At 41.0% G+C, this 14,865-nt stretch overlaps 1 protein-coding gene across 1 annotated transcript in view; it reads left to right on the top strand.

Moving 5' to 3' along the window:
* Nucleotides 1-10,016, top strand: part of STMN2 (stathmin 2) — a 38,797-nt gene extending 28,781 nt beyond the window's left edge. Inside the window, exons 4-5 of the mRNA XM_065832328.2 lie at nt 5,722-5,913; nt 8,663-10,016. Coding sequence (XP_065688400.1) covers nt 5,722-5,913; nt 8,663-8,722 — 252 coding nt within the window. The 3' untranslated portion in view covers nt 8,723-10,016. The remainder of the gene's footprint in view (nt 1-5,721; nt 5,914-8,662) is intronic.
* Nucleotides 10,017-14,865: the final 4,849 nt, after the last annotated feature.

Here is a 14,865-nt window from a genome sequence, read left to right as displayed (position 1 = left end):
AGCATAAAAATTAAACACTAAAAGGAACACACATTTCTACTAGACTTCGGATTATGGGAGACAAATCGTATGTAATTAAATCCTCTTAATGGCTTTATGTTGGGATGAAATTGAATCAGGCTCATCTGTAGTGCTTAGTGCCACAAAGGATACAGGACAGCAGTTGTATTTTTTAATTTCCATGTTGTTGGATATAGACTTATAGCTACAAGAGATATTAATACCAGCATGGGCAAGGCTGCACTCTGCCTTGGGCTTCAGCACCCGACTCGGTGCCCCTTTGAGCCAGCCCCACGTCCTGCCCAGAGCCATTTCTTGATACTTTTGATCCATGTCTCCTTTGGCATTGAAAAGGCCACCCATGCTTTACCGCATGGTACAGTAGGCTGTTTGGGGAAAAGGCTTCGTCAAGGTGGGGAAGGTGGTGAAGCTGGGGGACAAATGCTCCTTCCTGGAAATTGCACAGGGCATACAAAACTGCTGCTCCAGGCCAGAGGAGAGGCAGAGAGGGGATCAGCACCTTCCCTAGCAAAAGTGGAGCTTTCTTTGTTCTTCCAGCTCATTCCTATTCCTCTCCTTGGTTTCCTGTAATTTGTAAGTGAGCAGGTTGGGAGGGAGGACAGGCACTGTCTGGGACATTTGCCTCCTGTCTTGCCCATCTCCTCATCTCCCTGTTACTGCTGGCCCTCAGCTGTTGCTTGTGCAAAGAGGGAATACAGCATGAAATGCTTCTCCATGTAAAGGTCCCAGTGTTATACATGGAATCAGCATTGGAACTGTGTGTTTCTGCCCCATGTTTGTTTCCGTGCGTGGTACTTTACTCCTAATGTTTACGAAAGACAGCCAAACCCACAAGCCACTCCGTGGCTCCTCATCCAAAAGGCATAAGCTTGTAGGATATGTGCCAACAGGAAGATGTTTTTTACCAACTAGGAGACGATTTGGAGTTACGCACAAAGGTCTGTCTTAGAGCGCATGGAGTCATGAGCAGAGACAGCATACATCCCAATGCTGGCAGAGTGTCTCCCTGCAACCTACCGTGAGCTTTGCTACTAATGAACAACTGTAACACAGGCTGACATTGATCTTTATTAACTTCAAAATGCCAGGTCTCACACTGCAACAGATCAAGAAATGCCTCATGAGCAGGTGGAGGAGCATCAAGCAAAGGGCTCAGGTGGTACCTTTTGCATCCCTCCAACATGCCTTGTTCACCCCCATGGGTCACAACCCTGAGAAAAGAAATTTTCTGCCAGTTGAGGAAGAGAAAGAGAGGTTTTTTTCACATGGTGGATGGGCCCTGCTTTGTGGTGTTTTTTTACACTTCTTGATGTTCTTAGTAGGCCTGACCCAAAGCTCCACTGGCAGACAGGACAAGAAAAAAAAATTCTCACCCAAATTTAAGTAAAATTTTACACAATCTGATTTCAGTGGAAGCAAAACTTCACCTGCGGTCCAGCTCAGGTGTCTCTGGCTCTCCTGACATATGGCCATTTCACTCCTCTGCTCTGTGACCCCACAGAGCAGGAACATCCCCCTCTTTTTTCTGTCTCTTTAGACTGGCATTGCTTTGGGAGAGGAACTGTTTCTCCCTCTGTATTTGCACACAGGGGATGTGTATATATATAGTGAGTCCTCATAACAGCCTGAACAGGTGCTAATGTGATACAAATAACAGTATTGCAAGTGAAGGAATAGGATGTAACCAGAGATTTGAAGAAGCCAGTGCCATGAGTGAGGTCTAACTTGAGTCCATTCCCTTGTGGAAAAAACCCATGTGGAAAAATCCCAACCTCAGTTCCTTCCCCTGAAAATGTCACTACTTCACTATGAAATTACTACTTCAACTCACCATTTTGTTCTGATTAACACCTAGGTTTCACCTTGGCATTTACATCGCAGTAGCAGCCTTTAATCCTATCTTCACGTTACGCTCCATTAATAGTATAATATCTCTTAAATATCACAATACGCTGAAGAATATCAAGGTTAATGCACCTTCTGCTGAACAATTTAGTTTAAAAAAATCCAATCAATGAATGAATGTGTTACGAAAGTGGAGCTCTCATGACTGGTAGTGTGCCTCATCCATCCTAGTAACTAAGGTAAATGCCTTCAAGCTGAAGTTCCCAGGTTAAAAGCAGTTGTCTGACCTCATTTCTTGCTTAAAAGTAATTATTTAACTTTATCTTTGCATAAATGACTTCAATATTTGGATGTACATGCCAAAGAAAAATAGATAAATGTGAGAAAATAAAACACCCATTACTCAGAGAAGCAGAATTTTCTTCCTGTGAATAGCAATTAAAAATATATATGTATCTCCAAAGCCAGTTTCCATGAATAATTTTGCTCATTGAGTGTTTAGTTTTCTTCATCTCTCTCTGTCCAGCTGAGATGTGGATTTGCTTTTGAAGCGCTCATCTCTGAAAACTGAGGGTTCACATGATCCTTTAGAAATATAACATGAATATCATGGGAGTTTGCCTGCATTAGCCATCTTTTTAGCACAGCAATACATTTCTAGGGGCAAAGGTACCAGGAATGTTTTGCAACATTTTTACTCCTTCACATCTAGCACTAGACACTGCAACTGTAGCTGCATTGATTATGCCTTGTTATATTTAAGAAGTCTTCTTGATATTCCCCCTTGAGTATTGCTTTTTCCTTTCTCCACCATTTAATACTTTTCTCTCCTTATTAATCTTCTTTATTAATTTATTAATCTATGCTAATTTATTTTATTTATTATTATTATTATGTTAGTTTCTATATTAATTTATTAATCTTCCAATTTCCAGTCTTTTTTACTCATCTTCTCACAATAACGGTACAAGAAGCACTTATTGTGAGCCATTTACAAGTGTGTTAGTATGTGGACTATCAAGGATTTGTAAATATCCTTTCCAGTGCTTCAAACAATACAATGTTGAAAGTAAACTTGGAATAAAAACTTTCTGCGTATGTTGGAATCCTGTATCAGGACCAACACAAACAACAAAGGGAGTCAGTTAATCTCAGCCCTGCTAGGTATTAGACTTTGAACAGACAGGGTGGCCAAGTTCTTTTGCCAAATGTGTTGGAAACAGAAACTCATTTGACAATCCAGTACATAAACGTACCGACTGCCTTCCAAAATCGTCATCAGGAGATTTCAAAAATGGGCTGAACACCAGGGAAATGGGCAGACTCACAGCTGGGGTTTAACAGCATTAGAAGAGGGATGTCAGTCTAAATGAGATGATACCCCATGGATGTTCTGTGCCAGGGTGGGGGGGTCCTTTTATTTTGAACCAGTCCTGGGTACCTTGAACATTTTGACTGAGGAAAAGGAATGACATTTAAGGTATATAATAAACACAAACTGCCTTAGGAATGTGCAGTCAGTTCCTGAGGCCTGGTTTAGCTTTCATTCAGACTCTTAACTGGTGCCAACACAATATGCATCCAGTAAACACTGAATTAGAGTATAAGGATTTTCTTCATTATCGTGCATTAGTGGGCAAATTACTTTCAAATGTGTTGTCTGCCAGTGTATTCCCCAGAACTATGTGTACTTCAATATGGAACTCTTGATTTTTCGCTATTCTCCTGGATTTATGATAATGAGTAGTTCCAGAAGGCAAGGGGTTTGAATAGAAGAAAACAAATCCTGAAAAATGGGCAACTGCCCCCACGTCTCAAAGGCAGTTTGCTACCTGCCATTGAAGGCCAATGTTCTTTTCAAAACTGCTGCTTATAGGTACAGTCCAAATCTTACTTCTTATTATAGCATCTCCAAGGGCCTTGGATATGTCTGTTTACCCAATCTGAAAATGCTTGATTCTATAACACATTAGATATATACATATTTAAACACCATGAAATGTTAGCCTTCCAAATTAACAAGTCACTTCTTAGATGAGTCATGGGAAAGGACATTACAATTAGTATCACATTAAAATTATTGATGCTTTTGTTAAACTTCTGGGGCTTTTATGATTTTTCAATTAGTCTACAAATTTCCTTCTTTGCCTAGCGTTTTTTCCCTTTGGCTTGTTCTCCTTTCATTCTCCACCAGTGAAGCTCTCTCTGCTCTTGGCTGCACCTGTTTGGGGACTTTTTGTTCCCATTTGCAACCTCTTTTTGCCTGCCCAACAGTGATTTTCTCTGAGTCAAAGATCTGAAAAATGCTTGCTCCACTACTATCTATTCAGCATATGCTGTAAGGGAGGCAAAAACAAGGAGGAGCCTTTGTAAGGTACCAACCATTTTAGCAGACCATTTCCATCAGCAAGTGCTCCAGGGAGCCCAGTTTGAGAAATGAGCCCTTATCTGAAACCAGATCAGAGGTGAAAGAAAATGCATTAAGTGGCCGAGATGGATGAAAGTATCTTTTGCCTCTGATCTCAAGCAAGCCATTACAGCCTTGCAAAACCAGATATGTTTTATGCCAGTGTCTTGCTGTAAGATGTTCTGCCTGGCTTTTGCAGCCTTTTCTAGAATCTGCTTAATTTGCCTCATCAGTGCATTTGGCTTTGTGTGTATCTTACCTTCATTAAAATACTTTTCTCCTTCTAGTTGTATCGCACTCATTTAAAAGAACTGCAGCCTTTTTTTCACTGCATTTAAAGCCACAGAACAGAATTTAATAGGATTCATTATCAGTAATTGTAATTATTGGTTAAAGCCCTTAATTTAAGCCTTAAACTAATTCATTTTTATGGATAACAATGGCAACAGTGCATTGTGATCCGCACTGAAATACACACTTAGCTTCCCAGAGCCATATTTCACTCCCTGATTTCTGTTTGCTTCTTGTGCTCCCTCTAATTTATTTTATCCAAAAGCATACAATGTTGTTTATCATTTCCAAATAACCCCTCTGAAATATATTTTCTTTTCAACTAGGCTTGCCTGGAGGATGAGCCCAATACTGCAAGTTCTTTGGCTTCTCTCCTAGGATTAGTGGTTTCATATTAGTAATTTGATTTAAAATAAATAACCGAGCTTATGTTTCTGAGCAATGAGTTTACAAAGAAGAACAACACAGTACTGAGCATAGGCTGCATCTGTTTCATTCCTACCTGCAGCTTCCATTTTCCTTGCAAAATTTCCGGTTTTAACTAAAAATAGCTTTTCTGTTATTTTCTATAGGAAAGAAAAAAAAGAAAAAAAAAAACTTTTTTCCTTTCCTAGTCAGTGAGATGAATCCAAATATAAATATCATGGGGAAAAAAAATGTCTGAATTGATTCTGTCTGTCTTCCACGGCAATAAACTTCAAACTTCTTATTAACTATTCAGGCACATTGAAGGACAGTCCAACCTAGGTGACACCACTTCTGTGTCGGCACCCTCCTTTTCAACACTGTACGTACCTTTAGCCCCTAATCCCATATCTGTACTAATAAAATGCTCGTAGCTGAAAGACTGCAGCTGTCAGAGGTTGAGCAACCACTGCAGTAACCCAGACAGCCCAGGACAGGAACACGACAGCATTGCTTGTGAACAGAAGTGCTGCGGACACTACTCTGCTGCTGCCTCCGGCACATCCCTCACATTTTGCCAGTGCCTCTAAGCCCTTGTTTTTGAAGCTTGATCTCGTTTATACACGGAAGTGATCTTTCCAAACAGTGCATGTAACAACAAAGCAACAAAATTTACTCAGGGAACTGTTGCCATATGTTTGTTGTTTTTTCTCCATGAATTTCACTTGAGCCACATTTGTTTCTCTTTCCAGTCCCAGGAGGCCCAGGTGCTGAAACATCTGGCAGAGAAGAGAGAACATGAGCGAGAAGTGCTTCAGAAGGCTTTGGAGGAGAACAATAATTTCAGCAAAATGGCAGAGGAAAAGCTGATACTGAAAATGGAACAGATCAAAGAAAACCGTGAAGCTAATTTAGCTGCTCTTATTGAACGTCTCCAAGAAAAGGTAACCACACCATGACTCGCCATCCTAGGCTAGAGAGGAAAATCTAATCAATATTTTGAAAAGATGTTGTGGGTAGCTCCTATCTCAGTTGTTACAATTGAGTAATTTTTAAGTCAAAGCCCCTGACGTCTATCTAAACTACCTTTCGCTTTTGATGAAAGACTGCATATCTATAATCACACAATCACAGAATGGTTGAGGTTGCAAGAGGGTTCTGGAGGTCATCTGGTCCAACACCCCTGCTCAAGCAGGGACACCCAGAGCAGGCTGTCTAGGACCATGTCCGGACAGCTTTTGAATATCTCCAGAGATGGAGATTTTACAACATCCTTGGGCAATCTCTGCCAGTGCTCAGTCACCCTCACATTGAAAAAGTGTTTCCTGATGTTCAAAAGGAACCTCTTGTGTTTCAGTGTGTGCCCATTGCCTCTGGTCCTGTGATTGGGCACCACTGGAAAGAATCTGGCTCTGTCCTCTTTGTACCCTCCTTCTGGTATTTATATAAGGTCCCCCCTGAGTCTTCTCCAGGTTGAACAGTTCCAGCTCTCTCATTCTTTCCTCATAGGAGAGACTGAGAGATGCTACAGTTCCTTAATCTTCATGGCCCTTGACTGGACTGTCTCCAGAGAAAGGCTGATTTTCAGTCTTTCAAGAAATACTGTGAACAAATGAAATGTCATGTGTTTTGGTTTCTACTTTTAAGAGAAGTCATTGATCAAATCAAATAGTTGTCCTATGTCTGTAGTTCTTGGTTTCTCAGAGGAGAAAGACCAAAAAAATAGGAAAAAATCTCTCCTATACGTCAAAAGGGACGTGTTCTTCCATAAGTCTTGCAACTAAAAGAGAGTAAATTTTCTTCTGCAAATCTTTGGTTCAGTCAGAGAAAATGGGTAAATCACAAACAACCCCATGTTGAATCAAATGAGGGACATGTGAATAAAGATTTAGAAGTGTTAAGAAAAAACTAATTAGTTCTGCATGGGTGATCACTTGTTTCTCTCAATGATGAACTTTCTAGTACGTTTGTAAACTGACTAAGAGAAAGAAAACAGCTCTCAGTGGTTTCCAATGAGATCTTCTCCATAAGCACCTCTGTTCCTTTGTTGGAGACAAAAGTCTAAGGCAGGAAAGAAACAACAGAAACCAAAGGATGATGTTACAAGTGACTACGCAAACAGGATAATTCTTTAGCTTAAGAACTGTACCCGCATTACTTGACGTTTTTACATTAGATTAGTTCACAGACACATATCCCAAAGCTTATGAAAATAAATGGAAGAGACAATTAGCCATCCTTGAGGCCCAAAAGGAAATGGGAAGGACAGCTGAAGCATCTCTCTGTCCTGGGTTAATGTTAACAGACTGTTAAGCCCTGTTACCACAGCAGTGTGATGGCATCTGTGCATGGAATCCAAAGAAGGCTTGTGAACAAAGACAACAAAATTTGAGAAGATTTGTACAGACCAGTGATTAAAAATTGCATAACTGTACAGTTTTTCCAACACAAAAGTGAACCTTGAATATGCAGGAAAAGAAGAAGTGAGATATTTGGGTCCAAATCTTCAAAAGTTACTCAGAACTGTGGATGCACTGAGATTTGTTGTCTAGAAGTTCCTACAAAGATAACTTCTGTATACTGCAGTTAACAGGGGCAAGGAACAAGTCCCATAAAAAAGCTAACATTCAGAATTATGGATCTTACAAGAAACTGTGATTCACAGAGTCAGTTGATGCAGTTGACTGTGATCCATTGTCCAACTCAGTCAATAAAAAGATGACTGTTGACTTCAGTGAAATTTTGACCATAAAAGACCCTCTAATGCATGGAAATAGCTAGGAAGTGCCTTAAACTGAAGTCAGCTAGGGATGGAAGTTGGCTTCTGTAGTCGCCTTGTGCTTATCATTTGATTGTCTGGGGTTTTTTTTGCAGTGGTCAGACACAAGAGGTAAAAGTCTGGTAGTGTGACAGTGGAAAAGAGAGAGACATAAACCCAGTAGTTGCCAAAATAATAGTTTTATAAACACCTCAAGTAGAACATTCCTAAATCCATTTGACAGCTGTTTTTCCTGACTACAGGCCCATTTCCACAGAAGTATCTGAGTACACAATGGCTCAAAAAAAGTCTAAATTAATTCTGACTGCTTTTGTAAAAGGGAAGACAACATGACTGAAAGTGGACAGAAGGATCTAGCGTTGACTTTTGGTAACCACATCCCTTCTCCATCATAGCCTGAGAAAGAGTGGAGAGGAGAGCTGGCCTTATCATTTGGTCTAAGGCGATATTTCAGATGTTCTGATTTACCCATCTTGGTGGAACTAAATTCTTGGACCTTTATTTATGGTTCCCAAATGCTACAGATAACACTTGTTCTGCATACAGTGTGCAAGCAATTAATTCAAGCCCACTCATCCTTCCCTATATTTAGTTTAACATCTAGGAATTCAAAGGACAGATGTGAGCACGTGGCACATTTTATGCTGCGAGCAGCACTTCCCTATGTGGGCCTTTAAAATGAAACTCGGTGAGATGGTGAGGATTATAAGGCAGCATCAGATAAAAGACAGAGCTCCAGAGCTGGTCTGGTGGGTGACACCTCTCCTAAGTTGCATCCTTTAAAGATGGTTGTGCTGTGGAACAATTTTTGCACAAGCATCAAATGCACAACCTAAATGGGTTGTCATCAGGAACCTCTCTGGGCAGGCAGAATGAGAAAGAGGTTTGATTTTTCCCTTCTTGATGTTTTCCAGGAGAGGCATGCTGCAGAGGTCCGTAGAAACAAGGAGCTCCAGGTGGAACTGTCTGGCTGAAAACGGCAATGGTGGATGTGACCCATCCCCACCATTAGTAAACTCCCCCTGCCTATATTATTATGGATCATGCGATATCAGTATGGGAAATGTATGACATGGTTTAAAAAAAAAAATCAAGAACTCAATAAAAAACTTTAAAAAAGAAACAAAAATAAAAACAAAAACAATGCGGTCTCTTTGCAGAATGATTTGCTTGATGTTTAAAAAACTTGGATCTTATTTTGTAAATACTTACATTTTTGTTAAAAAATACAAGTATTGCATTATGCAAGTTATTTCATAATCTTACATGTCCTGTAACAGGCTTCTGATGTTGTCTATTTCCACTTGGTTGAACTTGCTGGGTCTGTTCATTTGAAGCACCTCACGTCTAATTCCATTCCCTGCGACTTCCATTCCAACCCACCACGAGGTCAGTAGTAGTTCTATGGTGCTAGAGACCAGTCATTGCCTAATAACCTAGACTGCTTTGCCATCAATAAGCTTTGTGGAAACAGTGACCAGATCACAGGTATCATGTCTTCACGTTCAGCTGTCCAAGACAAAAGGCTCTTAAAATGTTGTTTCTTCAAATGCAGCTTACACTGCAGGACTCTGTAGTGTGCTGTATAATTGAGGTTAAATCACCACGTGCAGTACTTGTTGCTTCTGCTTTTAGAGGTGAGAGGCAACAAATGCTGCTGTGCAACAGCATGAAAGCAAGTGGGATCAGTTTGAGGCAAATTTAAGAGGCACATTGTAACCATCAAGCTATGACGAATTCTGGATGATGCCAAACAGCCATAAAAATGCTAATTGTAAAGTGAGCTTAATTCACCACTTGAAAATTTATTGATGGAGCCAACTAATAGATAGCATCAAGTGGCTTTATCGGTAGGTGCCATGATCTATGATACTTATCTGATGCTACAACATCATATGTGTAATAGTACAACAGGCTACCAAATATTTCACCTGGAACCCATGAGCCAGTTGTTACCTTATTTTTTTGACACTGCTGACTTCCATTCATCATGACCTTTACTCTTCAGTGTTACCAACCCTACCTAGTGACAGACATCTAGGACTAAGAGGGCTGAAGCAGGAGGAATGACTAGACAGGGTGCTTGTGCCAAGTACAGTATCACCAAACCTAACACATCATCTCCAAAATAGCTGCAGTTTTGAAGTTGTCCCTGCCCCCCTGGAGGTTGCTGCCTGCATATTCTACTCTTCATTAGTGCTATTTTCCTGTATGTCATTGTGAGCAAGCTGTGATTAATAAAGAATTGGGGTTCTGTGAACTGAAAAAGGGCTGGTCTCTTCTCTCGCTCCATTACTTCTCTGACATGCGCCCATGTGAGATGAACACCTAGTGTAGTCATAAAAGCATGGAAATGAGAGTTAAATAAGACCTATTAATAAACCAAGCCTATTTCTCTGCTTATACAGGACTAACACCTGCTGTGTGTTTTCCAGTGCTTAGGCTGCTTGTTTTTAAACATCACCATATGAACTGAGCCTGTAAATGTGACCTCTAGCACTTAGTAAAAAAGAGAACTAGCTACACAGATGCACATGCACCCTATAATCCTGACTCAATATTGGAGAAAAAACAAATTTCAAGAAAAGTGAATAATGTAACTCTGGGTACATATATAAATAGCTGCAGCAAGATTCTGGCTGTTAACACACTGATTTTCAGGATAAAAGGGATTTATTTACAGTATTTATTGAAAAACACAAAATTGCTAGGGAAGCTGTTCAGCTGCAGATATAAAATAGGATTGGATCCCATGTAGAACTGGACAGGTGATCAAGAATTATCTCTATGATTAGTTTTCTGACTTATGAAAGTGGTATCATTTACTTGCACTTTTGGAGAGATGGGGCAAAGGCTCCTGTTCTGCAACAGTCAGTTTCTAACCCATGCAGCCTGTTCTATTTCTAAGCCAATTTATGTCCCCGGAACCCTTGGCCCGCAATCAAAAAGCAGCAGAAGCTGATCCAGGCACAAGCCTGCAAGCTTAGCTCTGTGTGCCATGAGAATGAGAGGAGTCCTCCAACTCGCTGTGGCAGCTGGGTTTTCTTGCATACATTCTTTGTCTTTCTGGCAAAATTACCAGATGTGAACCTTGCAGAGAAGCCAAATAGCAGACTTTGAATCTGGATGTCATGAGCTTCAATGTTGCCAAGCCATTGTCTTAACAAGCTCTGGTCATGTTTCCAGCCCTTTTCCGATCTGTCCTGCTGGCTATGGTTGATGGCAGAACTGGCCAAGGACAAACCTCTGGTGCTGAGGCCAAGCAGGGCAGCCTGCCTCATCTCCATGGGGCTATACTCTCTTCCCCAATAAACAATGGTGTCCAAATCCACAGTACCCATTGGGATGGCCCCTGGCACATGCTCAGCCCAGCATAGACTTGGGCGTTGCCTTGGAAATGCCATGGACCCATGACAGAGCCCAAGCTCTGCTCCTGTTCACTTGGATCTTTCAACAGCTGTGGGTCTGGAGTTCATTTGTCAAGGTATAACTATATGTTGAAAGCCTGTTTGCAAATACACTGCATATTTAATCTACAATAACAAAAAGAAATACCTGCAGAGTTGCAGCATGGCTGTTCCCTTATATTACTCCTGTTTCCTTATATTATTTCCTTATATTTTGCTTCAGTAATACCTAGATCTTCCTTGCTTGCGCTAGCAGAAGTGTATTGGTGCTATGGGTCTCTCATGTGGAGTTACAGATTAAGCGTCTCCTTGAAAAGTAATAAAATATTCAAAACATCAATTTTTAAAGTATTACCATTCTGTCTACTTGAAATATCTTGGTTTATCTTTTAATTCAATGGCAAGCAGAGCACTCAGGACTTTTAGATTAAAAAAAAAAAAAATACATTGCTTATTTATTTAACCATAGATGTTCAACTACATGCCATGAGCTGCGAGCAGCTGGAGCTGCAATGCAGACCATTTTCCATAGGCTGCCTGACACCTCCCGCAGGACAGGAGGGAGCCTGGAGCACCAGCATTGCACCATGCAGATGCTCCCTCCTCTCCCTGAGCTGTGTAACCGTGTGATATATGAGCTATATGATGGCTCAGCAGTAGTACAGAGCTGTGCAGCACATGGAGAAAGACTCTTCTGGCCTCTGCAGGTCCCAGGACTGCCCTTCCAAGGGTGGGTAAGGGTAGGTTTGCTATCAGTTAACCCATCAGTTACGTCAAGGCTGCCAGGAAGAGACTGCCCAAGTAGTCAAACAGGAACAATTTACACCTGTCACACTTCACCTGGTCCTACTGAAGCCACAAAATTTGTGCTCAAACCAAGCCAAACATTTCCAAAGTCAGGAGGCTTGCATGTAGGGTTTAAACCCATCACTGATCCAGAACATGAAAACAATGCTCATGTTTTTCCCTTTGTTATCACACTTCTTGTCATGTGGAGCTGGGTATTTTTTTTTTTTAATGACTGGAACAAAATTCTAACCCTTCTATAGCCAAATAGCAACATCTGTCTGTTCCTTCACTCCAGAATCCCCGAACACATCACTGATGTACAGCAGTATCCTATGTACACATTCACAGGGCTATGTACCTGTCTACCTTTCAGCAGTCCTTTTGGATGTGATCCACGTAGGAAAGAGCTTTACTCACACCATCTTAAACCATACCAAAAGAAGTACTTCTCTCTCATGCCTCAGCAGGAGAGGGAAATGGTTTAGAACCCACATTTAGGGCAGCATGAACACCTTCTTTCTTATCTAGCTGTTGTCAGATCCCATCATGTCAAATGAAACCCTCTCTTCAGGCTTTTGGTGAAGAGACGAGAGGGTGGCACAGGAAGAGGCAGGTCCCACTGCCGTCTTGCAGCACCTGCCCTATGCTGAGCATCTGTCAGCGGTGGAAGGAGGCAGCCACTCACTCAGCAGAAGGGGTATTGCGAGGAAGGTGATGGCAGAATTTTAGATAATCTTTCCCATTCCTCGAGGCTGGTGCCACAGTGGTGCTGGTGCAATAGTGACATGTAGTGGTCAGTCTTAATAATGGGGATCATCTCTAAATACAACAGGGACTGCAAGGATTTCCTCAGAAGGATATTCATTTAGTCTGCTGCACAGCTTACACTAGATCTTTATTTAAGGTAGATGTGACTCTGAAGACTGAGCCCAGACATTTTCAGGTTTAACTCCACTGTAACGTGAGTGTAAAATCAAAAATGGCTGATATTTTTGTGTGAAACAAGGAATAGCCAGAATTACAACCATTGCAACACCACCATCAGAAAGTCTCAGGACTGTGAGAATATCTGCATGACTGATACTTCAAACATGTCTAGAAAGCAACAGATAATACACAGTGGTCAGCTGAGAAGAAAGACCAAAGAGATGATAAAGGGAATGTCAGAAATTTGGGAAGCTGCAAGAAAACCTAGCATCAAAAACCATCAGTAGATCAGGGGCTAAATGAACCATGAAACAATGCTCACATTTGAAAAGTAGGTTTCCTCTCCCAGCAGAGGAGAGAGAATGGTCACCCTTGAAGCTGTTATCCTTGGAAAAAAAAAATGAACTCTTTCCCCACTCTCACCCTAGTACTTGGAACTAGGGCACAAGACAGAGAAGTCTAAATTCCAGCCTACAGTACATATGTAAATATAACCTATAGCTCTATGAGCAGCAGAAACAAGAGTCTGCTGTGGACTCCCCATGGCGTACAAATAAAATTCTTGTGCTTCAGCCATTCGTAACTTTAGTGTTATGCTGATGGTCTGATAACATCTGAGCTTTAACTCTTGCTCTGGGGAAATTAATGGAGGTTACTGTTTCTATTCATATGTCCACAAAGACTGTAGGAATGCATATAATTGATAATTCACTTAGATAAACATTCTCTTTCTTCAAGTTTACAGTGTGATGCCAGCAGCTTCCCTTTCTTTCGGATAACAGCAAATAGCTACTGGAAAATGTATTCCTACTGTAACAGGTTGGCTTTGGTCAAATGTGTCCCAGAAAAGGAAGCACCTGGGAAATTCCTGAAGATGGAGGACACAAAAGACATTATTTACTGATATAGCCCAGAGGAGTGTGATATAAGGAAACAGCCAAGCTTCAATTAAATTTCTTTTAGCTATTATAGTTGCAACAGACTTTTAAACAAACTTTGGAAAACAAGTACAGTATAATAGAATACATTTAAAAAACATAAACCTTAAAATACACATTTGCCAAAGAGTCTTTTAGACAATAATTTCTGCAGATTCACAGTTCACAAAAAAATCCCATGTGCAACTGCTTGTGTCCAGAAGAGGGCAAGCTCTGGTTATTTAACAGGCAACTACATAGTAAGTTTTACTCAGAAAAGTCTGTCAAACAGTGTTCTATACTGAAATCCTGCTTTAGAGCATTGTGGAGATTGATTTTCTATATTTATCCTAAAATCTGGATTTGGTTTTATATGCACCATGAAAGATAGTACTTTTTCTTTGGGCAAAATTAATTACCTCAGTTAGATTTCCTTAATAGTACAGCACTGAGCAGGTATTGTATAAGCTAAAGGAGAAGGTAGTCATACGAATAAATAGGTTAAAATAAGCTGTTCGGTTATCCGGAATTTAAGAGCTGGTTGCTACCCTCCAGGTAGTCTGAACCAGCCCTCCTGAGTGCAGGAGGGGAGCAGTAATACCCCATGGTTTTCAGCGGGCGAGGAAAGGGTGATGTTCGCAGCAGAAGCAACCAGACTCAGCAGCTGGCACTTCCCTTCCTGCACTGTGTTTTACACTTACTCATTTGCAAATGGTGGGAAAAATGGTGGAACAAACTGTGGCACACAAACAGCTCTAAGTGAACCAAAAACCAGTTACTGGATTGCAGATTATCCCTGACACAGGTATTAGCTTGGGAGTAGCGCCGGATAAATTAATGTCTTCTGCCTCCAGGAACAGGTTTGGAAGCAGCACAGCTCCTTGCTCACAAAACACAGCCTGCACCTGAATTTACAGTTTCTGTTAGACCAGGAGTGTCAAACTCATTTTCACCAGTGGCCCCATCAGCCTCGCAGTTGCCTTCAAAGGGCTGAATGTAATTTTTGGACAGTATAAAGGCAATTGCGAGGCTGATGGGGCCCCCGGTGAAAATTAGTTTGATGCCCTTGTGTTAGAC

This window comes from Patagioenas fasciata, chromosome 2, assembly GCF_037038585.1.
Source record: "Patagioenas fasciata isolate bPatFas1 chromosome 2, bPatFas1.hap1, whole genome shotgun sequence".
In the NCBI taxonomy this organism is placed as follows: Eukaryota; Metazoa; Chordata; class Aves; order Columbiformes; family Columbidae; genus Patagioenas; species Patagioenas fasciata.
Note: the sequence above shows the minus strand (reverse complement) of the source record. Positions and strands in the feature narration are given on the sequence as shown.